The 26,230-nt window shown below is 37.4% G+C and overlaps 1 protein-coding gene across 3 annotated transcripts; it reads left to right on the top strand.

The window, feature by feature from the left end:
- Window positions 1-998: 998 nt before the first annotated feature.
- KIS (tubulin folding cofactor A (KIESEL)) lies at window positions 999-24,915 on the top strand. 3 transcript variants are annotated; one of them, XM_006828216.4, is made up of 4 exons: window positions 999-1,382; window positions 7,830-7,985; window positions 24,422-24,508; window positions 24,613-24,915. In XM_006828216.4, exons 2-4 carry the CDS (start codon window positions 7,833-7,835, stop codon window positions 24,709-24,711), a joined length of 339 nt encoding a protein of 112 aa, XP_006828279.1. In that variant the 5' UTR covers window positions 999-1,382; window positions 7,830-7,832; the 3' UTR covers window positions 24,712-24,915. The 3 variants fall into 3 exon arrangements, with proteins under 3 accessions (XP_006828279.1, XP_011627359.1, XP_011627364.2); XM_011629057.3 differs by having other exon boundaries at window positions 1,031-1,372; XM_011629062.3 differs by having other exon boundaries at window positions 1,356-1,551.
- The last annotated feature ends 1,315 nt before the right edge of the window (window positions 24,916-26,230 follow it).

Genomic DNA, 26,230 nt, shown 5'->3' with positions numbered 1-26,230 from the left:
TATTTATTAATTTTTGTATTATAAATAATGTAGTGTACTATTTTTCTTACAGTTGTCAATAATACATTTTAAATTAGATGATATTATAAAATATTTTGGATTTGTTATTATTTATATAATAAAATAATTATAAAATATTGTTGGTATATTATATTATAGTTAGTTAGGTTGTAATAATTTGGGTTTTTTTAGCGGATTAGGGTTTTCCGCCAATTCGAGATTTTAATAGCCAATTTTTCATCGATTTAGTCAACTCTTTATTGTAGTCCATATGTGATTATATACTTAATTTTGTGTGATGTAAATTTAATGGTCAACATAAGTTCATACAGAAAAAGAACATCTCAATATTTATAAATTGATGAAAACAATGAAAGTTAATAATGTAGTACTCTCATTTTTTATTGGATTCATAAAAAACAACATTTATAATGAATTTTAATAAATTTTTTGAATTTTTTTAAGGCTTAATCAGAACGATTCGGCCCGATTCCCGATCCGAATCGCCAATTCACCGATCTTGATCGGTTTTTGGGATGCTCTATCCGGATCACCGATCCGGTTTTTAAACCACTGGTAAAAACAAATGTGTGTAGTTTGCATAAAGTTGCAACATTAAATAATCAAAATAAGGGGCACTTCCAAACTCCATCATAAGATTCAATTTTGATGTTACTTGTTTTAAGATGACACGATGATCTATTTTCATCTCTAATTATAAAATTTAAACTAAATAAATGATTTAAATTATGCACATCTACAAACACATGGACACTTTTCTATGCAACCAACCCGCATATTGTAGAAATGTGGGCTTGACAATAAATATATTTTTTAAATATAATTTGATTCATATTTTTAAATAATGCATGATCTTTAACATGGAGATCATGAATATGAAAATAATAATAATTAAAAATTAAAAATTAAAAATAATAATTATATTAAAAAAACATTTAGACAGTAAGTTAGACTTGTTTTAGATGGACCGCCTATTTGCATCCATAGATGCTTTACACCTTTGAACCGCATGTGTAGAAATGTAGTCCACCCCACATGAAACAATTTTCCATTAAAAATAGACTGTCCAAATAATATACTACAACGTGTATTATTTTTGGGACTTCGAAATCTTTTGTTTCTCCCGCGAGATGATTAATTAGACATTTTTCTAACGACAAAACAACATTTTTCAAGAGATTTTTTAGAGGAACCTTGATTCTATTTCTAGTAACCTTTTATAAACAATTTCCAAACTGAATTTATTTCAAAAATTTCCGCAAAAAGGTTTACTTCGCGGTCCATTTAATAACAGTGTAGGAGATACAGGCGTGAATTACTACCTGCACTACACACAGGGAAGGAAAAGGAGGTAGGAGAAGGTCTGCATCTCTATCTCTTTCCATTTTTTTTGTTTTTTTGCCTAAGTAAAACTTGAAGATGCAATTTCTGATTGCCCTTTTGTGCCTTGTTTTGTTATAATTTGGGATGTCTTTCCATTTTCTTCGAAGACTGCAAAAGGGAAACGATGCCACTTCAGAGAGAGAGAATGTATGTGTTATTGAATATGCATCTGCTGTTGAATATGTATCTGCTGGTTAGGGTCAAAAGATTATGCATCTTTTGATCTCTTACCCACCCTAAAGAAACACATTTTAAAGGATCCTTTCTTGAAATTGCTGATCTGACATAAATTGGTGGCTAGAAGCATGTGGCTTTTGCGATAATAATGTGACTGTTACGCCGAGAATGCGGTAGATAAAAGTAGGGAAATTCACAATATTGAAGCATCATCAATTCACATTTGCATTGTTTAAAAACCATTCCATATGAGAATCCATGAGTGCTCTGTCTGTATTTGTGTTATGTTCGTATCATTCATCCGATCCCAGCTAACATATCTGAGGTTCTTCGATGATTTGTGTCTCTCTGTGTAGTATAATACTTATTTATTTATTTATTGTGAGTCTGGTTTTGAGAATTTGACACTGATTATTGTATGGCGAACAAGCAAACTACCTGCATAGAAAGATAACATCCATAGAGCTTATGCCTCTGCCTCGTACAGTTTTTTGGGTCAGATTAGACAGTGTTTGCTGTTTTTAACATGCAAACTCTCCTTGTGGTAATTCCCAAAATGTTTATTTGCTTTTAGATACATATGGTGCAGAGCTAATGCATGCGAGGAATAGGTGGCTTGCCATTTTGGATTATAGGGCCGAAATTTTGACTAGAGACTTTACCCTGTAAAGCCAATGAGAAATTGTGGCACATGACTGAGTGTGTAGAGCATCGATATGATTTAATTGTGTAGAGCATCTATAGGGTCAGGAGCCATTTTGGATTATAGGGCCGAAATTTTGACTAGAGACTTTACCCTGTAAAGCCAATGAGAAATTGTGGCACATGACTGAGTGTGTGGCGCATCAATATGATTTAATTGTGGCTCATGACTGGATTGTGTTATTTATATTTCATGCGACTCCCTTGATTTATCCAAACATAAGGTAGTAAGTATTTCTGACCAGTAACTGAACACAACTTTGCCTTTTATTTATATTATATTTTATTTTTATTGGGTGGTTGGCAACTCTAGACAAAGTGTTAACCATTGATCATCTTAGAAGTAAGGTCGTTCCTTGTACTGAGAGATGTGCTAGGTGCAAATATGAAGCTGAATCAGTGGATCATCATCTCTACACTGCAACACAGAGGTCAAGATATGGTCCGTTGTCTTGAATCTATGACTTTCCATGGCTTATGAATGGAACCACTGATGACTTACACTGCACCTTCCTACTGAGAAAACTGGTTATAGAAATATCTGATGTGAATGGTGGCATTGTTTTCAGAGACAATCTCATCCCGATAGACTTAGGTTGAGTTCGAAGTTAACTCTGTTTGGCAATTGTAAAAGTTGAATTATTTTCCCCTATCCTGTTTGTCCAGTCAAGGGAATGCACATCTAATCTTTAATATGTATTCACTTTGATGTGTTAGTGCTAGCTTCTATTTTGTCAAAAAATGGTCACTAAATTATCGAAGTATCTTTTGTACATATGGTTTTACTTTATTCAAATATGACATTCAAAATGTGTTTAATGCGATTTATTACCATGATTGGTACTTAGTTGTTAAATAACATTAGAATTTTTGTTCTGATTAAGGGAGATATATCTTTTGGCAATCCAAGGATTTATGGGCCAAAGAACTTGCACATGCAGGGTACAACTGAAACTTTAGCCTCCAACCCATTGATTTTATATTCCTTATGTGAAGCTATCCTGACTTCGATTACCTCTTCACTAGATTATACAGTAATAATCTATTAATCCTTGTCTTGTTTATGCGTTATGTTCTTGTGACCCATCCTGACCATTCTCATTTTGAACATTCTGCTCGGACAATGCCATACGACTTATTCCTGTCGCCCACCATGAACCCAATCTAGTTCTTTTGCCATACCAGGTGCAATCTGGAAAGAGACTGTGGTAATTCATGAGGCCACCAAATTCTAGAGGCAACACGCATTTGCACTTGTTTTTTAAAATTATTAGATTCTCAAGGGGTCACTTTGACTTGCCTATGCATAGAGGAAGTGCAATGCAATGTATTTATTTGGTGACTTAAACCTTATCCCATTCGTTGACTGGAGTAGTGGGCCCTCCACACTAGCTACCTTGCAGCCAATGGTATAAGACCGGACTCGACTCGCTGGTTTGAACCTGAAACCAGCTGTAAATAGGTCTTTTTAATTGGTTTTTTGTCTTTTTTTAATTAACTATGGGTATGTTTTGGTAATTTTCATTATAAGAGAAGGTTTTGAGGTTTTAAAACGGTGATTTTTAGAGAGAGAGAGAAAGAGAGAGCTCATTTGGTGATTTTTGCTCTATCTTTCTCAACCTGAAAACCACCATCTTTTGGGCAAAATTCTGGCGTTCTTTTAAGGGGTATCTATCCATCACTCTGCTTTTTTCTGAAGTCCGAAATAAGTATATTCAATTGTTTTTATGATTGTTTGGTTCATTGTTGAAAAAACAGAAATGAAAATTGAAATTTTTTAGGGTTTTATTAAGAAATGATATTTTTTACTTTTTGCCTTTTCTGGAGACAATGAATACATTGATCCTTTTATTCATTAATGGTTGTTTTTTAGTTAATAAGTTTAACACAATGTTTTTTGTTTAGATGGTATCTTATATGCCATTCATTTGTGTATAAAATTTTGTTTTTTTGTTTTCATTTGCCTTTTTATTTTATTTTTGATTATTTAAGACATCATTGGAGCTAAATTCAATTTGTTCAAAACATGAATAAGATATTTTATTTTTTTTATTTTTGTGAAAATACCCATATCATGTATTTGTTGTATTTTCATGTTAATGGTTTTCTTTTGCGGATGTTGCATATTTTCATTTGTTAGTGGTTTTTCTAGCAAAACCTCGCTTATACCCGAAAGTACCCACAGTATGTATGTTGGGTATTTTCTTTATTTTTTTTATGTGAAAATTTGACTTTTATAAACATTTTTTCTGACTTTTTGTTTTGTGCCTTCAATAGTTATTTGACTCAATTCCATTGTTTACAAGTATTGAATTATTACTTGATGGGTTATTTTTATTTTAATATTTTTTTGAATATTCTATGTTAATATTTTCTGATTTTCCATAATTTTCTTTATTTTTCATGCTTTTCTTTGTTTCCTTTTTGTTTTTGCAATTTTTAGATCAATTCGACTGGTCAACCAGTGACCTGTTAACCTAAAACTCTCATAGTTTGATCACTGGTCTGGTCTAAACAACATTGCTTGCAGCCTTGTTGCCTGAACCAAAACTCTTAAGTTAAGTTTTAGACTTGATAGGTGGACACTGATTTATACTGGGCGATGATCCTCCGTAGCTTGTTCCTAATTATGTACAACATCAGAGAAAACCATTGCCTCATTTTGCAAACTGATGTGACGCGACCTCATATTGCAAACCTTGAATGATGCCAAGCTTAGGTCTACCATTTATCAATAATTGTCAGACATAAAACAATTGTATTACATGAAGGGAGATTGGGGTACTCTGCCTTAAGAACATGAAATCTCTAGATAGAGGAATTCGTTATCATAATTAGTAATGAAAACAATATGTTTACACCATCAACCACTGGAACTCATTTTGTCGAACATGTACTCCAAGATTGATAGCATATGGGCTACCAAAGCCATTTCTATGGTCTGCTTGCTGCTTGGTTTTCCTCCTCGAATCTTTGTTCCAGCGATTCTGCCAACTCGTTGCGAATGCTGTAAAAGATGACCCAATCTAACTTTGACCTTTGCCTTATGGTCTACTGAATAGAGTTCAGAATAGTAGCCTGAAATGACAAGTGAAGCCTCTAATGCTTCTTTTGGTATGTTGCCTTCCCTTGGTGGGTTTACTTCCCCCCAACTGGCATTATTGTGAGAAGAAGTTGGTGTTTCAAACCCCTCCTGATTCCATTTTACTTCTGATTTCTAGCTCCAATTCATTTCTTTTTGGCTCACTCTGTGGTCCATCACTTTTCTAGACTTATGCTTTTAGTCCTTTCTTCTGATGCCAAGATCTTCCTTGGAATTTTATCCCTATTCCCATCTAGGTTTTTGAAAATGGACTGGTTTAGCTCCATGATACTTTGTCTGAATCAATGTGGTATCTTCACCTTTTAGATTATTGCCACCCATTGTTCCCTTACTCATCCCACCATTCTGAATATTATTTAGGTTGTCTTGGTGCTCCAAAATGTTCTCAGATGGGGAAGGGTCCCTTCTTCCTGGCTAAGTGTTGAGAAGAATTGTGACATGGTGTGAGTCTGGCCTAGTTAAAATCCATTGGTTCCCGTTCTGAGTAATCGACTTCCCAGTCATTGGATACTGGATAAAAATCAATCTTTTTCATCGTGAGCTCCTCCTGCTTGTTGACCAATGGCCAATGTAAACTTTGTCTGTGATACCCAATAAAGTAAGATGCTTGTTCCACACTCTTTTTTTTTCCCTTTTCCCTTAAGCTAGCGGGAGTTTGTTGGGGCTTCACCCATTGTATCTTCCTAAGTGTTTATATTAGGCTCAATGTTTATATTAGGCTCAAGACTATAAAATCTAATTTATCGTCCGACTGTGGCTATGAGTGCCAGAGTACCTATCATAAGGCCTGACTCTCTACTCTAAATTAAGAGATTTTATAATATAATTTATTTCATCACTTCCAATTCTGTCTTCAGTTCTTCCATTGATGTTTCCCAGCCATTTCATCCATCCAATCCTTTCCAAGCATTTCTTCATTGGTGATAAATTCCCTTTTCTCTTTGCTTGGCTTCTTCTTTCATTATGGTGCTTGTTGAACCACATGGTTCATTTTAATTTCTCTGTGGTGGCACAGGTATCATTTTCATTGACTGCTGTAGTATGCTGCTCTTATACTCCACTTGTGTAGCACACTGTTCATCTGCTGCCTCCTGGACTTTTGTGGAATTGTTATCTTGGGTTGGATGTGGTTGGGACATCTAAGGCATTATTTCTTGAGTTTCATTGGCCGGACCATCATCCTTTTAAAAAGGGAGAAGGATGACATCCAATTCACCCCCTAAGCAGCAGGCTCCAACCTAGCATATATTAACATCGGAAAACTTCCCATGAGTTTCATTTTTCTCATTTCAATAGAGGACACCAGGTTTGTTAGATGGTTTTCCCCTTCCCTTTTCTTATTTGCTATCCTCCTTTAGCACCTTCTTTGATATCTCTTCTCTTCAATATCCTAAATGGGCCAAAGAAACCCTCAAACCTACGATTGTAGGACAAGCCTAGGATCTTCTCTGATTCGACGAGTTTTTATTCCACCCATTTTTGGTGTGCTTGACCAGCATCCCCATGATAATTCGCTAACAAGTACCTATGGCAGCCTATTGTTCTCTACTTAAAATCAGTACTGCTAACTACCCTTGCAGCAAGTGATAGAAATCTCTCCCTTTCCCTCAGTGTATTAAGGCACTGTTTAACCAGAAGTTCCTCTTTGCTTTCCCAAAAGCATCCAAGGGGATCAAACAAAAGGGCCTCCTAATGTGTTATCTGCATTTCTTCCAATCTTGGATTCATGACAGTGGAAAGCATATGAAGTATGTCTTTCATTTCATTTAAGGGATGTAATAATTGTCAGCATATATGATATCACAACTTTGAGGATGTTACTTGATCTGCTTAAATGAGTCTCTGAACAGAGATGGGCACTAACTTACAAAGTAAACTCCGATTGTCTCTATTGATGCTTCATGTCGAATGTGTTTGGACTTACATATTTCTACGTATGTGAGTGGTCAAGCTCTACTATTAGCACTTGTGTCCTCCCTTCAAGGGTGACTGTGATCATTTGTTCATGAACTTGCATTAAAATGGTTTAATCCCTCATTCTGAATAAATGGAATCTGTTTTACTCAAGGGTGACTGGGATTCCTGGACTGATTGCTTATGCCTTCCCATGAATGTAGATCCAAAATGCAGTTTGATTTGTCTTTGCAACTTTGGTTTCTCAGATATTGTTTCTAGCTGAAATTTGGTAGACATACAACTTCAATGTGTGTCTACAACTTTGGTTTCTCAGTTATTTTTTATACATGTATGCAGTGAGTTCACTATCTTGTGAAACTAGAATGGTTTTGGCCTAGGTACATATACTTTTGGGGAATGAATGTGATCTCCTCAATTCAATTTTTTATTGTTGCTGCTTTGGCATCTGTTGTTCAATTGGTTGTGCTTTACTACTTCCAGTCACTGTCTAAAACCCTCATTTGAAGACATCCTTGCTATGCTCCAGGATATGGCAACCGTTAGGAGCTTGAAAATCAAGACAGGTACTTGCAAAAGGATTCTCAAAGAACTTCACTCTTATGAGAAAGAGGTGGAGAAAGAAGCTGCTAAAACTTCAGACATGAAGGAGAGAGGGGCTGACCCTTATGATCTTAAACAACAGGTATGTCACTGTGAGCATGGGCAGTGAGTATATCTAAACTGGAGCAGTGAGCATATCTAAACTGGAAGAGGGCTGTGTAAGATGTAGTAACTAAGTATTGTTTTATATTCGACAGTTTTACTGGTAGTGGTACTTAGCAAAGTAAGAGATCTCATGATGCACTAGTTTTATCGCATTATATGAGGATTTAGCCTTAAAAAGGGGCCAAAATAATCCATATTCTCCTTTATCTTGATAATGATATTGAACAATTTAAAGAGTTGACCCAGAATTTTGGGGCAGCAAAATTTTAATGTCACAGGTTCATAGTGGTCCAAAGTGCATAAGAGTCATGAGCATCTATCAAAATTAAAATGGATGCCCCCAGGCAAGGCACATTCAGCAGAAAAGTTTTGGACCTGAAATTGCTGAGGTGCCTTAGGCAGATTGCTTACACGGGCACTTCCAGGCATGATGGCTCAAGAACACCTGGGATCTATCTTCTATTTTTAATTACCATGCTAGGATCCCTGATGTTTCGTCATGATGCCACTGTAGAGAAGTGAGCCATGTCTCTTTGCTCTTGTTTTTTTCGACATTGCTAAGGTTTGTAGTCACACTATTTGGTGTTAACATTGATTTTTTTTTACTGGGTAATCACGGATTTGAAATTTAGACGATGGTGCTGTGGCCCTTAAACTTACTATTCATTTGGTTCTTTATGAGTCAAGGTTTCAAAAAATGCTAGGCGGCCCCCAGGTGGTCGGCCTGGCACCCAGAACCTCGGGCGCCCTGTAGTAGAAATTTTGCCCAATCTATGGTCTTTGATGTTGGTTACCTCAATTAAGCTACTAATCAATTAAAAAGTCTTATAATACCTCCAATAGCATCCTAAAAATAATTTTAATGAGAAAAGAAAACTTTTTTAATCCACAAAAAATACTTTCAATTATCAGAAATTACTTTAGATTCTCAGAAATACGTTTAGCATAGAGATTGATGTATTTTTAACTTTGGAGGGTTAAAAATAACCCCCATAATATATTTATACTATCTTGGGGGTCAAAATGACCCTTTTTGCCCTTTTGGGTGACTTAAAAAAATGAAAAAGGGCTCGTGGCCCTGGGTGCCTGCCCGGAACTGGGTGCTTGGCGCAATCCTAGCTCTCCCGGGCACCCGCCCAGGTACATCCGCCTGTGTTGGGCCACTTGGGTCCGGGCATGTGGTGGTCATTGTCTAGGGCACTTAGGCAGGCGCCTAAGTTCCGGGCGGACTGTTTTTTGAAACATTGTTATAAGTATATGAATATAATGTGCTTTTTTAGGCATCAATATCTTGTAGACATTCACATTGAAATTATGTGTCTATTATTTGCATGGTTTTTGAAATTGCATCTTGATAATCTTCCATAGATAACTTTGTGGGAGTCTAGAAAATTTTGAATCTTGATCTGGGTCTTGGATAAAGTTATCAGATTGTATTTAATGCATTTAATTTAATGTAGGACAGTCGGAACACTTCTATATGCACATCTAAATATTTATGGATGAGGTAACCCCTTTACATGCGTAACTGAAGCTGACCTTCACAAAGCCTCCCCAGATATGGGCGGTTGGAGGTGGAGGTATTGGTGCTGTTATTTTGGCTGATAGGGTGTACCTAAAGCGAAAGTTTTGCATATACTTTGAACTTTGAACATGTTTCAATTGGTACTCTTGAAAAATATGCTTTTGGTTGTGCAGGTGGGTGATTAAATATTATATTGTAAAAATGGCTACGCAGAATTCAAGGGAATAAAACAAAAAAAAAATTCTTTCTTTTCATTAGTGTATCTGAATTCCACTTACAAGTGCGTGACCAAGCATTATTGTAAATGAGAAATAAAATGCCAAATATAGCTTAAGATATTTCCTTTTACTTCAAAAAAGAATAGACAATCCAGGAGCTAAATACAAGCTTAAACTAAGAATTCTAATGCAAATAATGGTCTTAGAATTTGAATAATAATGGCTGAAAATAAACTTAGAGAGCCGGGAAGACTTACTTGATTTTGCCTTGGGTCACCCTTTTAGGACTTCGTACACCTCACACTTGATTTCCTAACCTATGGCACACTCTGATCCTATTGGCCATGCTGAATTTTCTGAAACGTGAAGCTTCCTTAGGCAATATCTCACAGATATAGGATTTTGAGAGTATAAACATGATCGGGATTTCTAGACCCCTATCGGACCTCCCTAGGGCATGCCTCGTAAGGCACCTTCGTCGGTCTTACTTTGGGCGTGGCCTTTCTTACTAGTCTATGAGTGGCGTGCCACCATTAGTACTTTTGGTGGTGTGTGCCACCCTCTATGGTCAAGAGAGAGAGAGAGAGAGAAAAAGAGGAAGAGGTTGGGTGGCATGGAGAAGAGACAAGAAGAGAGACTAGGGAAATTGTGATGAAGAGAATGAAGGGGTAGCCTCTCTTTATATGGGCCACATGCTTATCCAATTTGTGACTCATCATGACCAATGGGATTTTAGGGAATTTGTGAGGGTAGAGAGGAAAAATCTAAGCCATCTATCCTATGAATCAACCATCATCATTTTGAGAGAAATCTAGGAACCTTATCCCTTGAATCATTGACCCATATCCACTTTTAGTCAACCTAGGATAATATTAATAAAAAACAATTTTCTAGAACTTCCCTTGTCTCTCACAAAATTGTAGGAAGCTATAATGATAAAAGATTTGGTCAAATATGTGAAGGATATTTTAAAAAACTAACTTCCACAAAGTAAGGCCATATATCTTCTCCAAAGATTTCCTTACTAAACAAGACACATTTTATTTTAAAAATAAAAATAAAAGAAGAGAAGGAGGGGCGTCCCACCTCCATTTGTGAGGTGTCGACCCCATGGGCTCCACGACCCACCCATGTGGGTGTGGTGCACATGTGGGGTTGGATCCATGGAACCCACACATGTACGTATTAGCCCATCCATTAAACAAAAATGTCTAAAATGCCCTTTTAAGAGATTTAAAAAAAAATTGCTTAAAATAATTTTAAAAATGCTAAAATAAATGTCTAAAATCCATAAAAACTTATCTTACACTAAAAACAAAATATCTCGAAGTGGACTGGTTCCAATGAGTCAAGAAAAAGTGATTGTCAGGGCACTCTAGCTATCCCAATAACCGCCATGTACGACTTCTCAAACCAATCGAACGAGACCCATGACCAATAGTCTCATGCAGGGCCTCATGGTTCTTTCGTCAAAGCTGACCAATAAATAGTAGAACCACAACCCCAGAATGTGGATTGTAAGTTCCCCTTTAAGAGCATGTGACACACACATATCACTATAGTGTAAGGGGAAGTCTCTCTATGCACATATGAACGTATCCCTTTTCAGGGTTGCTTTTGGGCAATGCAGCTGTCATATGTACAGGTGATGCTGAAGTTTTTGAGGATTTTGCCCTTACCCTCACAGGCCTATATCCACACATAGGAGACCATGAAGCTCTCAAGACCTATAAATCATCATTGGGCTCCGATCACAAACCCCAACATATATTGTATAAATTTTGTTGCCTGATATTATGTGGCGTGATTGTTGAGACATAATACATTTTTCTAGTATATGTCAAGAAGCTAGAGATGTTCTTTCTTATTCTTTTTTTTTAAAGAAAAAAGATAAAGAAAATAATGTTGTTTATCACATGATTGTATCTTATTTTATTTTATTATTATTATGTTAACTATATCACATGATTGTATCTTTGTTGCATGAGCTTTACAAATAGGGCATATATGTTGGATTTATGTGGCCTTTCATGATCTTGACAACATGTCTCTTTATGAGATTTTAACTCCATTGGGAGTATGGACTTGAAAGGGATCCATGTGACTCGTTGGGTTTTTGTAGTGTTGGACCTAAATGGTGTCTATAGAGTCACAAAACCCAAGACAATGGGGAAAGGGGCTAAAACCCTGATTTTGCCGTGATGGTTGAGGGTAATCCCTCAGTCGAGGTCGGCTTGTCCGTCGTCATTACCTAGCCAGGGCATTAGCGGATTGCTGTGTATACCATAGATATATATGGATCACTATAGACTACTGTACAAAGTACTATGGATTATTGTGTGGGGAGGCTCGGCTTGATTATACAAGGGCCAAATCCTCGACATTAGCCAACCTACAACATGTGCATAGGACTGCCACATAGGGGAAGCCGCCCTTTTCAGATGATCTACCATAAAGACGTTATGAACATGTGCTTGATAGAGGACCCCCGCATCTATGATGCTTGAGTATTGTCCTTGAAGGCGCACCTGCAATTCACGTCCCTGAATCCAACCATCTATTAGTTGACTTTCTTAGCCCAATCATACTTAAGACCTGTGGGTCAGGGGTTCTGTCGGGCCAATTTAAATGATTGGTTTAGTGTTCCGGGATAAGCTTGATGGAATGCCTGACATATTCAAGTTTGAATTCCTGAAGGTACCTAATTTTTAAATATTTTTTTAGAAGTTCAAACCAACTCAAAACGATAAAACAAACTCAAAAGTGATTTTTGGTGAGTTTTGGGAGTTTTTTTAGATTTTGGTTTTAGCCTGAATGAGTTGGGAAAGTTGTTTGAAAAAATGACGAACAAGGACATGTGTGACCTAAGACACTTATGGGACCTAAATGGCCAATGGGCCCCACATGCACTCCAAATAGGTGACATATTGGCCCCAACCTAGCACATGTGGTTTATAGGTGACATATGGGTGATGTCATCCATGTGGGGGCATCTACTTATAAGGTTTGGTTAGGGCATATAAGCCTACTTATTTGAGAGAAGTTTGATTTAAAATATTTAAAGTGTTTGAATTTTGCACACATTTGACAATGGGTGGATTGTCTAATAGGGCAGAGGGTTTGATATTATAGTTGAAACCCTAGGGCCATTGGGAATTTAAAAAACCCACTTGCTTGACATCTTGTCACTCTCTCCTTTATCCCACTTGCATTCATCTTCAGCATAGGGTTGGATATTTTGAGTGAAATCCTAGGGCTAATGGGAAATTAAAAAGCCCACTTGCATGACACTTGTCACACTCTCATGCATCCCATGTGCACCCCAATGTGCACGGTAATTGATCGAGAGCTAGAGTCACATCTCTATCTCTCATTTCATGTGAAATTAGAGAGAAGAAAATTGAAACTAAGGGGCATGAACCCTCTCTACATTTAGATCTCTTTTGATCAATGAAAATTATCATGGGCAAATTGGACTTTGTGAAAATTGATTTTGATTTTGTAAATGAAAATTGAGTTGTATTAAGATTGAGAGAGAAGAGAGATAAATATATATTCAAGCACAAGATTGTGTAAATATAGATGTCCTTCCACACACTATACAAATCGTGGGGCAATGTGCTCTATATACACATATGGTTCCCGTTTGGGAGTTACAATATAGGTCAACATGCATAGAAACTCATCCAAATGTAATAAAATATTATACACATTTAGTACATATTGAGGTTCCAAAAGTGCCTGGATTTTTGCTCAATATGCATTATTACCATATGTAGGTTTCCAAAATGGGCATGAGGCCCATAATAGTGCATTATAGGTTTCTTAATGCCATGGGCACCATAACAATTACTACACTGCCCCTTAATTAGAGCGTATATATCATAGATGCCCAGTTTCCCCTAAGTATATTTTAGTCGAACTTGATTAGAAGCCTTGATAAGTATATCTGCCAATGGATTCTTGGAGCAAACAAATGGCGTACATATTATCTTTGAAGCAACCTTTTCTCTGATGAAGTGACAGGATTTGAGACAATATAAATTCCCAGTTGATTTTCACAATGTAGAGGAAAAGGAGTTTATACATTAACACCCATCTCTTGAAAAAGAGGATAGAGCCAAACTATTTCACATGTAGCATTTTCCTCTGCTCGATATTCAGCTTCTTCTGAAAATTGAGCTGCTACACTATGCTTCTTACCCTTCCAGGGGACCAAGTTACCACCCATCTGTCATAAAGTAGCCACTGGTAGATTGTCGATCAAGAGAACACCTGGCCTAATCTGCATCACAGAAGCCTTGTATATGAAGGTGACCTTGATTGTTATAAAGTAACCCTCTTCCTGGAGCAGATTTTTTAATATCATAAAATGCAATAAATAGCCTCCAAGTAATGTGCATACATAAATTGACTTGCCACGCTTATAGCATATGCAATGTCTGGCCGTGTATCAGTCAAATAAATGAGTCTATCCACTAATCTCTAATATACACCAGGTTATCCAAAAGCTTTGACTGCTGATCATACAGTTCATAATTAACCCCTATGGGAGATTCTGTTAGGTTGGCTTCAAGTATTCCTGTGTCATTGAGGAGAACAAGAGTATACTTACTTTGAGACAAAAACATTCCTTGTTTGGACCGAGCCAGCTCTATTTCAAGGAAGTATTTCAATGGACCAAGATCCTTGATGTCAAAAACACCCCCAAGAAATCTTTGGCTTTTTTAATCTCGTGGTCAGTATTGCCTGTGAGCACAATATCATCCACGTACACTGAGTGTTTTGGCAGAGCAAGAATCTCTGTTAACGAATACAAAATGAGCAGAAACACTCCTTTGAAATCCAAAATGTTATATTGTCATACCAAATTTTTTTTGAACTGCCCGAGGTGACTGTTTCAGCCTATATATAGCTTTCCTCTACTTGCATACCTTCCCTTTCTCTCTATGAGCATAGAACCCATGTTGTAGTGCCATATATGCTTCCTTTTTTGAATCTCCATGGAGAAAGGCATTCTTCATGTGGAATCGGTGAAGTGGCTATTTCCTGTTTACTGCAATTGATAAAAGTGCACATACTGATTTTGATTTTGCTACAAGAGCAAAAGTCTCCTTATAGTCAACCCCATATAACTGCATAAATCCATTAGCCACTAGACGAGCTTTGTATCTCTCAACCAAACCATCTGGTTTGTGCTTCAGTGTATACACCGACCTGCATCCTACCACATGTTATCCTTCTAGCTGATCCATTACATCCCAAGTTTGCTACTTCGCTAAGGCAATCATTTCTTCAATCATGTTTGTTTTCCATTTTGGATAAGCCAATGCATTTGCAGCTTTGGTGGGAATAGGAACAGAGGAAGCAGAGCAAAGTTATGCATGAAAGGAGGGTGAAAGTAAAGCATAAGAAACAAACTTACTGACCCAATGAGAAGTACAAGTTCTTTTTTTTCTTTTTACGAAAATAGGTAAATCGAGTTAAGAAGTATTGGGGTAGAAGGAGAAGTACCTCACGAGTCAATGCGTTGGGGTTAATTGTTTACATCAGACTTTCGCTTGTTCTTTTTTCGGGTGTACACATTCAGCTGTTTCTGAATAGATTCCACTTGTTCCTTCGTTGGATTTTTGGAGTTGTTTGTGATAATTGGAAGAGGAATAGGATTTTTGGGTGACATAGTGGATATTGAATCTCTCTCCAAAGAAAATAAGGTATATTCTCAAAGAAGGTAACATGTTTGAAGACATAGTTCCTTTTAGTTATCGGATTTCCAAAAAATCTATTGCAAGTTCATGGCTCAAATATGGCCCTTCCTACTAGACTTGTTTAACTTGATATGAGTTACCCCAGCCTCCAACTCCCGTTTTGGTCTTGAACATCATCTTCTTTCACATCCACCAAATTCATCTCTAGCATTTCTCAAAATTTGTCACAGTTTGGACTATATGGATGTTGTAAAATGGGCAAATATTTGAAAACACCGAGAACACCCCTCCATCTATCAAAGAGCCAATGAAAGCAACCACCAATTTTTGGGCTCAAGTGTGTAAAGGGCTTAAATCATACTTCACTGTAGACCTGAACAGCAAAAGGAAACACATTTTTTTGGTCGATCCCGACTAGAATCATTAGATTAAGGGCATCATCATGTTAAACTCTGCTAGAAGTTCTTTTGGTATCCCAAGGCCTGGCAATGTTGGGGGTTATCTTTAAAGGCCATAGAGGAGGCACCGTCCTCACCTTCTTTGGTCCTGCGTGAATCATAGACACCAACCATGCTAAAGCCCAAGTCTTACTGATTGGACTCCAAACTCTTGATCAAGCTTGGGGTTAGAACATAATGGAGGGGTAACCGCCATAACATCATTACATGGTGTGCCTCACGTCATCCCCGGTGATTGGAGAGCATCTTCGATCAAATCTCTTCTCCTTTTCAGGTCCACCAGATTCTCTTTTTACACTCTTGGAGAGGTAAATTCCATTGCGGAGTCCCTTGCCAAGGATGGGGTAGGCTGACCGGATCTACTTGTCTTTTGACCACAACCAGCGGAAGACACGAGTCCCTCCTTTGACTACACCAACCTTCTGTACAAACAAATATTTGCCACTTTTTTCTTCGCATTGTCCTTCTATACCCATCCATACAGATCATATCAGTTTTGGTGCACTTTAGACAATCAACACAAAGTTAATCCATCAAAAAAAGAAACTGATGCAATATATTTCAGTGTTTATCACATGGTTAAACACATAGAAAGACATGCTTTATAGCTATATTAAATGAGTTTTGATTATATTAGCAGATTAAAGCATGACATGTTTATGTTTCTTTGACATATCTGATTTTGGACTCTATTGTCTTTAAGGAACAAGTCTTTCTGCATGAGTGAGCTGAATGTTGAGACTTCAGTTTTTTTTTTTAACATAACTGGCAGTGTCCTTTAGCATGTAGGAAGGAGCTTGAAGATTTATTGTTTTCTATTCCTTAAAGGAAGAAGTTTATAGAAAGTTACAACTTTAAAATTAAGAATCATGGTGCACCTCAAAAATCCATTGGAAAATACTTTTTTGATGTTGGAAAACCTCTAAATAGATCATCTCGACATCAAAATGTATGAATATAAAAAAATGTATGTTTTGAGTCCAAAAAATAGCGCATCGTACAACACATTATCTGGACCGTCCATTTTCAAGATTTTCATGTTTTTATAGCTGTACTTGAGGTCCACTCTCTGCCATTCCACTTGCTGCCTATCAGAGTCGTGGTTCTCTTCAGTGGATTTTTTTTTTTTGTAGTAGATGCCGAGCCTGCTGCTCAGTGGGTGGGCGCAGCGGCTACATGGACCCCTTCCTTTTTGTTGTAGCGCTTTCCCAGGCTGAGCCAGATTTGAACCATTTTTGAAGTGTAAAATTTTATAATTAGATGTGAAAATGGATTATAAGGCCATCCTAAGAATTTTTGACATCAAAATTGTGTGTTAGTATTAAATTTGGAGGTGTGCCTTAATTTGATTGTTTAAGGTTGCAACCTCATGCAAACCACACCCTTTAATATGTCATATGTGACGAGTTATGACAGACTTTACCCTTGGGTGAAACAGAGAGTTGGTATACTACGAGTTGATTGCGTTATGACATGGGACCCGAGTTAATTATTTGTTCTCCCTTAAATATGCAAGGAAGTCTATTGGGCACTCACAAAGAAAGTGAAAACACCCTCAATATGCTTGATTTGTTCATGGAAAATGGGATTTGAAGCCCCTATAAACCTGGGCCAGGTTATCACTGTAAAGAGATGATGGAGAGGAAAGTTTGAGGTCCATATCTTTGAGGAGCCCAAATACCTCCTAGTAGGAGAGGATAGGTGGGGGCTATTATTTTATGCATGAAGGGAGTCAATTATGCTAGTGGGTTTTCTAAGGAGGTCTCGATATTTTGTGGAGGTTGGACTAAGAGTGACACTGTTCTCTATCATATTTCAGTGTTGAGTTTCTAGTTGGAGGAGGTAGGGGTACAGAGCTGTTGCCTTAAAACACAACAAAAAGAACAATGTGACACAATTTAAAGTTACTGGTTAACAACACCGACAAAAATCACCGCGTTTAAGAGTGAGAAATAAAAATCGTGAAGGAAATCACAAGAAGAAAGAACAAATGCGCGGGTCTGAGTCATCCGCTACGGGCCCATAAGCACAAGAGGGAAGAAAATACCCACAAAGGGGCCACTCTCTCTCTACACGATCTATAAAGATCAATTATTTTTCATTAACCAAAAATCATCTGTTTACATTGTATGATGCACCTTTTATAAACTCAACTTCGTTTACTTCCTTGGATAGCCACATCACCCCTAAAGATACATCTCTTCCTACTAAAAGGAACCTACCAATTAATACCCTACCATTTATAACCAAAATATTTATCTTACCAACTAACAAACTACACTCTTATCTCTTATTCTCACTACCAACAACTACCCTAATACCAAACTATTGTAGTATTTATCTTTTGTTTTAAAACAAGACTCCAAAAAGAAATATTCTAACTTGCTTAAATAAATCCCACGTAGAAAATACAGACACCTTCCTAAAATATAACTCTATCAAGCCAAACTAAAATATCCTTACTCAATCCTATTTCTAAAAATTGATCCTAATAAAATAAAAAAATACCCCTAACTTCTGAAAATAACAATAAAAAATATAAAAATTTTTTAGTGAAGGGACAAGTCAGCTTGGTCCCAGCTCTTTTTCAAAAGGTTACATCCTTGGTAACCTTTTGGACGTCAAACCATCACCACTTCAAAGGAATCCCAACGAATTCCTTCATATCTCAATGGGAGAATATTCTTCTACACAGACCAAAGGAAAAGAAAATCTCAGGCATCTGGAAACCACCCCCTCAAGGAGCAATCAAACTATGGGTGCTCTTTGGGAAACCTTGGCCATGCAGGTGCGGGTGGTGCCCTTAGAGACCACCAACACAATATCCTATTCACCTACTCAGAATACCTACGCGTCCAAGATTCACAGTATGCTGAATCATTGGCTCTTCTCAAAGGCCTGCAGAGCTTCGATTAATCTTGGGGACAAAATCTTATAGTGGAGGGAGATGCCCGAAACATCATAACTTGGGTCTCCGGAAAGCTACTCCTCCCTGGTACCATGTGCTTCTGTATGACGAGATTGAACACCTTTGCAGGGATATACCCGTCTCATGGATGCATACGTCGAGGACGTCAAATGAGCTCACGGATCTGCTGGCGAAGGGCGGAGCCAACGTTCATGAGGAAGACTAGGCCTTCAACTTTTTTTGCATTGGGCAGGCCGCATACCATTTTGCAAGGATAACACTTTTCCTTGAACGGGCAATTTTTTTGTAATTTTGTGATAATTGTTTACTTTGTAAGGGGGCAAACCTATAACCCCATTTTTGTATACTCTGTAAAAGGGAAAACCTATAACCCTATTTTGTATAGGGTCTGCTGGCCTATTCTTTTTTGTCGAGAGTCCCGTCTAGCAGGGCACTCTCAGGCTAAAACTTGTAACTCTTCTCTTACAGTAATACAATCATCAACATTTAAAAAAATATATATATATAAATTTTTTTTAATCAACTAATTCTTGATATGCATCATTATCCGTTGGTTGGAGAAAACTTGACCTCGAGTTTTAAAATGCGCTAAGATCAACTTTGTATTAGCCCCGCATCCTTCTTCGACCCGAATGTTGTAAACACGATCCTGAGACCTGTGAGTTACTGCATTGATCAAAACACAATGATTGTGCACTCTAACTGCTAAGCCCTCGAGGAAAGGGTCTTTGTATGTTGATTTTTGAGCCACATAGACTTACTGAAATTGGTCAAACTTCACCTTAGGGTACATCACGTATACTTCTGTTTCTTTGACATGCATCTCCAAAAGCTCAATCTCCTCTAGGTTCAAGTCAACATCTTGAGTCTCTACCTCTCTTTTGATAAGAAAATTAGATATTCTTGCTGCCTCAGGGATAACTTCTTTTCTTTGATCTTGCTCTTCTTCAAATATAGGAACTTCATCAAAGATGAGATCACTTTCATCTGGCTCTTCATCAAATATAGGACCTTCATCAAAGATGAGATCATTTTGGAATGATGATTCCAAATGAAGATCCAAACCTACTGGTTCTTCACCTTGAACTGGTTCTTCATCAAACTTAACTAGATCGCACTCCTGACCATGAGGAATTAGATCACTCTCTCGACCATGAGGCTCCCAATACAGATTATTGGCATGGAACGGGTTCTTGAAAATATCATCTAACTCACTACTGTCATCATAGTGTGTTGGGGCTAGTTTTTACGCCAAGCGCAGGGTCAGCTCCTTTACTTGCCTTTGCAAAATTTTGTTCTCCATCTCTCATAGAGCTCGGAAGTTTCTTTCTCATCTGATGGGTTGAGTCCTGATACCTGATGATAGACCTTGTCCACGAGCCATAGTGCTTATCGACGAACACCACGATTCACAAGAATCGCTTATGCTCTAATACCACTTGACGCAGTATAAAATTATCGGCGAACAAAACACCCTGCAAAAATAACCGCATTTTAGAGAGAGAAATAAAAACCACGAAGGAAACGCAAGAAGAAGAGCAAAACGTGCGATTCGAGTATTCTCTATCTCAATCCCTAATTACAATTCACGTGCTCCTTTTAAAGGAGTTTGTTTTCACAAACATAAAAATAACTACCAGTGTTTCAAAAAGCACTAGGCGGGTCCTAGACGGCCTGGGGGGTCCAGGCCGCCCAGCGCCTAGGCGGGCGCCCAGAACATGGGCGGCCCAGTCGAATCCAAAAAGGATGCCCAGTCAAAGATGGTTTTAAGGACTCAAACTCTTCTAAAAACCTCCCCCAATAGATTTATAAAACATCAAAAATTAAATCTAATATCAATGGGTGATGTTTTGATCAATTTTTGTCAACTTTGAAAAAAAAAAATTTCCGCTTCTGGGCAGGGCACCCGCCTAGGCGGGGCGCAGGCCCTAGGGGGCCTCCTTGGGCAGGGCGCCCGCCTAGGTGGGTTCCATACCGCCTAGGCGGCCGCCCAGGGACTGCCGCCCAAATTGACCGCCTAGGCCGGGGCGACGCGCCAAGGCCTTCTGGACAGCCTAGGCGCTAGGTGGTCTGCTCTTTGAATCACTGATAACTACTAAAAAAGAATATAACTAACAAAAGACCATTAATCTATTCCTACCCATGCCACTTTTCAAAAACATGAACCTTTCCTTTCTATAAATAAAAAGATAACTTCCTTGTAGATTTTCCTACTATCCTCTTTCCAACTTTCGAAATAAGATAATTACTAGTATTTAAACCGTTATTTCCTATACTTAAGATAACTTATGAAAGATATTTCAAAAAGGTTATTCCATGCACTCCACGTTTATATCTAAAGACCAACTCTTCAAAAATGGATTCAAACCTTCCTAAAACTACTCCATTCTTTTAATAACCTAATATATTCATTCTTTTAAGATAATTTCAAATCCACGTGCCTACCCACACGATAGGCATCTATTCAAGATTAAAAGATGGCTACAAGAAAAGTACCGACCTACCAAAAATAAAGAAATACTTCCTAAAATATGGACTTTACCAAACTAACCCAAAACAAATCTCTATTAATCTTATTTCTAAAAATTGATCCTAATAAATAAAGAAAAAGACTTCCACATCTCTAAAAATAAAATGAACAAAAATTAAAATTAAAATTTGTAGCAACTAGATCTTGATCTGCCTAACCCCCAAGTTGCAGGATCGTGTTTACAACATCCGGGTCGAAGAAGGTTACATGGCTAATACAAAGTTGATGTTAGTGCACTTTAAAATTTGAGGACAAGTTTTTTCCAACTAGGGGAGAATGATGCATATCAAGATCTGGTTGCTACAAATTTTGATTTTGATTTTTGTTAATTTTATTTTTATAGTTGTGATAGACTTTTAATTTACTTTATTAGGGTCAATTTTTAGAAATAGGATTACTAGGGATTTGTTTTGGGTTAGTTTGATAAAGTCTATATTTTAGGAAGTATAGTTTCTTTATTTTTAGTAGGTCCGTACTTTTCTTGTAGCCATCTTTTAAACTTGAAGAGATGCGTATCGTGTGGGTAAGCATGTGGATTTGAAATTTTCTTTAAAGAATGAATAGATTAGGTTGTTAAAAGGATGGAGTAGTTTTAGGAAGGTTTGAATCCATTTTAGAAGAGTTGGTCTTTAGATAGAAACGTGGAATGCATGGAATAACCTTTTTGAGATATCTTTCCTAGGTTAGCTTAAGTATAGGAAATAGTGGTTTAAATAAAGTAGTTATCTTATTTAGAAAGTTGGATAGAGGATAGTAGGTATCTTTTTAGTTATAAGAAGGAAAGGTCCATGTTTTTTGAAAAGTGACGTGGGTAGGAATAGAGTAATGGTATTTTGTTAGTTAGCTTCTTTTTAGTAGTTATTTTTATGTATGTCAAAACAAACTCCTTTTAAAGGAGCACATGAATTGTAATTGGAGATTGATTTTGATTGAATGAAAAAGAAAGATTTTTTGTAGAGAGAGAGAGAGAGAGCCCTTTGTGGGTGTTTTGTTCTTCTCCTTTGCTTGTGGGCCCGAGCCGGAATACTCGGATCCACACATTTTGTTCTTTCTTCTTGTGTTTTCCTTCGTGGTTTTTATTTCTCTCTAAAGCGCGTTTATTTTTGCCAGGTGTTATTCACTACTAATTTTATACTGTGTCACAAAGCCTCGTTTCTTTTTGGAGTTTCAAGGTGTTTCTTGAAGAGAGACAGGAGTAACAACTCCCGGGTGCCTGCACCTTATGTGGGACATTGGTCTTTTGTCTGCCTGCAGTCACTGGTTCTTGTGGTGGCCTTCTTGTGATCCATCATGAAAGGAAGGGGTACCTCAATATTTCCAAAATGCAGTGTTTCAAAAAACGGACTGCTCAACCCTTAGGTGGCCTCCTAGGCGATCCAGAAGACCTGAGCGCATCGCCTAGGCCTAAGCGGCCAAATTAGGTGGGTATCCTCGGGCACCTGGGAACCAGCCTAGCCCAGGGCCTGTGCCCCCGTCAAAGGGTAGAAATGCTGCTCGTTGAGGCCATTTTTGGGTCATTTGTTTTAGTACTAAAGGTGCAAAATTGTGGGTTTTAGGTTTCAAATGAACCTAAAACCCATTAGAGGCTATTTTTGAGAGAGAAAAACCCAAAATTTTTTTTTTTTTACTAAGCCGCTTAGGTTTTGGGCGCCCGCCTAGGCTCTGAGCAGCCTGGACCCCCCCGACCGCGTAGGTGCCTCCTGGCGCTTTTTGAAACACTGCCAAAATGGTATAGTTATGAAGAAGAGTTGTTAAAAGACTGATATAGTCATGGTTTGTGATTCAATATCAGCTCGGGAAAGAAGGGGTGAGCCTCTTAAGTTGCACAGAAGACAAACAGTAGGGGCACTTGTCTTCACCTTGAGACATAGACCACAGGTGGTGATTTTGGAATGTTGGAATTTGTTCATCTGAATGTTGAAAAAATTGTTAGTCTTTATAAAAGCAAAATTTACTAACAGAAAAAAAAAAAGATTTCAAAATCAATGATATTTCTTTTGGAACAAATGGTTTTTCCTCCATAGTATGATTGTGCCGGTTAACTGCTACAGTTGCATAGTTTTTCAATGTAGAAAGGAAGCAACTGAACTTGTGCCTTACTTCCAATATGACAATGTCGCGGCTTACTTCCAACATGACAATGTCGCTAAGACTTTCTTCAGATTGGGTGACACTGTTAAGGTCTTTCCCTATGGAGAGGGTGATTAGCTAGTATGTCTTTTGTGTAACTCCAGTCGCTATTTTTTCCACAAATGGAGATTTGCTTTCCATCACCATTACTGCTTCTGGAAATTAGATTCAACTTATGTTACCATTCACAAATTGCTCTAACAAATTTATTTGTATATTTAATTCTGTTTCTTTTGCAGCTTTGCAAAACATTTTGTCTAGTTATTTGTCTTATAAGCCAAAAGATAAATCATCTTCTATTCCTTTTGGAAAATAAGGTTGTCGGTTATCTTTCCATCTTCCATAGACAAGTACTATTCATTTATTGAATCTATTGTTTTCTCCTGTTGTTTCATATATTTAAGTGTGGCTGCAACTAGGAACTGAGGAACAAGTGCATCTATTACTACTACATTATAGCTGTGCATCTATTACTACTACATTATAGCTGTGGCTGTATGCTTATTGAAATTACAGCCTAGTTAAGGTCCCTGTTTCTGAATCAGGACTGATAGCACAGAATGTGGCTTATGAATGCAACAGATTTAGAAAATGAATAAGTTTCAGTGTCCATGGATGGTTGTAATTTGCAGATTGTTGATTATAGCTCACACTTGCATGAGCGTGTCAGAGAGAGAGAGAGAGAGAGAGAGAGAGAGAGAGAGAGAGAGAGAGAGAGAGAGAGAGAATCTTTTAGGACTTTTTAAGACATACTCTTCATGGACTTCTTCTTCTTCTTTTTTGGGTTTGTTTTGGGGTGGGCAGGGGGGGTGAACATAATTAATTCTTTTATTAATTTTCCAGTGAATTTAGATTTCGGTCTGTAGATTTTCATTTTACAGCCTTCAGTTTTATTTGTTTTGATGGTTGGAGTAGGAGAACGTATTGGCTGAGTCAAGAATGATGATTCCTGATTGCCGCAAGCGCCTAGAAGCTGCGCTGTCAGATCTACATGCAATTTTGGTTTGTGCATCCTTATCACATTGAAACTAGTGGGGTCTTTTCCATCTACGGGTCCCAATATGAACTTGAATACTCCAAGACTGAATTGCTGACATTGGTTTCAGGCTGAGATGAAGGAATCAGATCAGCAAGGAGTAGAAGTTAAGGAAGCTGAGAGCACCGTTGCAGAGGTTGAGGCTCTGATTCAAACGAACGAGGCTTAGTATATTGATGCTCTCCACTTAGTTTTTTGGCATACAACTCATGAAACTTGAAGCATGGAAAAAGTGGTTGTTGTGATCCACTAAGATCCTTGTATGATCATAGTAAATGCGCTTTGTACTGGTTTCCATGATACGATATAGCTAGATTTGGGTCGTACTTGTAAAAGAAACAAAAAGGGGAAAGTTTTTGTTCATTGATCAGCATATATCTCCAGTGTATCAAAAAGCGCTAGACAGGTCCTAGGCGGCCTGGGGGGTCCAGGCCGCCCAGCAACTAGGCGGGCACCAAGAACCAAGGCGGCTGCTCAGTTGAAAAAAAATACCAAACTACCAAATACCATATTTCAAGCTGAAGAAAAAGATAGGTGTCGAGAAATTTTTTTTGATAATCCATATTGTTAAAACAGTAAACTTTAAAACCATACACGTGTATGATGTAAAAGTCAACACTCAACATAACAGTAATATACAAAAATTTAGAAAATATAAAGTCTAACAAAAATCAACATTCATGATATAACACAACAGTCAACACTCTAACACTCAGAACCAAGAGGCAAGAGTCTTCAGTTGTCATCATCATCAAAAGGAATATCGATAGGGCAAGTTTTATCATATGTATCAGAGTTGAGGCCATCATCATCAGAGTCATCTTCCTCTTCAATATAATGCTCGTCTTCCTCTGTTTCTTTGGAATCTGTCTCTTCGTCATCATCTTTTTCTATCTTCTTGTTACTAATATGTGCAGTTTGTGTAGATGATGCCTTAGGACTCTTGGCTGCTCCATCCTTTTCTTTGTGCTTCTTTGAACTCAAATATTGTATAATTTGCTCCCTAGTAGCTTCGAGAACATTTTTACGCGGGGTAACATTCCTCTTAGTACTGGCAAGGTGTTTTTTAAAACGGTAAATGACTCCATTAGTATTATTTTCACAATAATTATATTTAATATGATTTTTATCACTTGGATTCGGGTTATAACCATACTTCCAATCCGGATCACCACTCCAACTAGAATCTGGAGAAGATACTTCAATTACAAGGCTTATTTTTATTTTAACCTTTTCTGGTTCTTCTAAATTCAGAAGATGTCTAATCTCATCTTGAATTACTTCAGAAACCTTGAACAAGAAGCAACGTTACCTCTAACACCAGCAAGGTGTTTTTTGAATTGGCTAATACCCCTATTGGTATCTTTTTTACAAAAAGTATACCTTATAAAATTTGTATCATTTGGTTTTGGGTTGCATCCATACTTCCAACCCGGATCACTTCTTCTAGAAATAGCAGAAATAGATCTAAGATAAGGATTTTGTTTTTGTTTTTGTTTTCCAGGACTCATATATTGCTTAATCTTCTCTTTGATAGCTTCAGGAACATTTTTACAAAGGGCAACAACCTTCTTAATACCGGCAAGATGTTTTTTAAATCGGTTTATACCTCATTTTGTATCTTTTTCACAAATAATGCATCTAACGCAATTTTTGTCATTTAGATTCAGGTTGTATCTATATTTTTA

The sequence above is a fragment of the Amborella trichopoda genome, chromosome 8 (assembly GCF_054954075.1).
Source record: "Amborella trichopoda isolate Santa Cruz 75 chromosome 8, AtrichopodaSantaCruz75HAP2 v2.0, whole genome shotgun sequence".
In the NCBI taxonomy this organism is placed as follows: domain Eukaryota; kingdom Viridiplantae; phylum Streptophyta; class Magnoliopsida; order Amborellales; family Amborellaceae; genus Amborella; species Amborella trichopoda.
The sequence above is the reverse complement of the archived record's forward strand: the minus strand, read 5'-3'. Positions and strand labels throughout refer to the sequence as shown.

Excerpts from the sequence above, each read along its gene's own strand:
- KIS (XM_011629062.3), top strand. The coding sequence starts at position 1,489 with ATGTCTTTCCATTTTCTTCGAAGACTGCAAAAGGGAAACGATGCCACT. Across the intron at positions 1,552-7,829 it reads CCACTTCAGAGAGAGAGAAT|GATATGGCAACCGTTAGGAG; the intron begins GTATGTGTTATT and ends GCTATGCTCCAG. Across the intron at positions 7,986-24,421 it reads CTTATGATCTTAAACAACAG|GAGAACGTATTGGCTGAGTC; the intron begins GTATGTCACTGT and ends TGGTTGGAGTAG.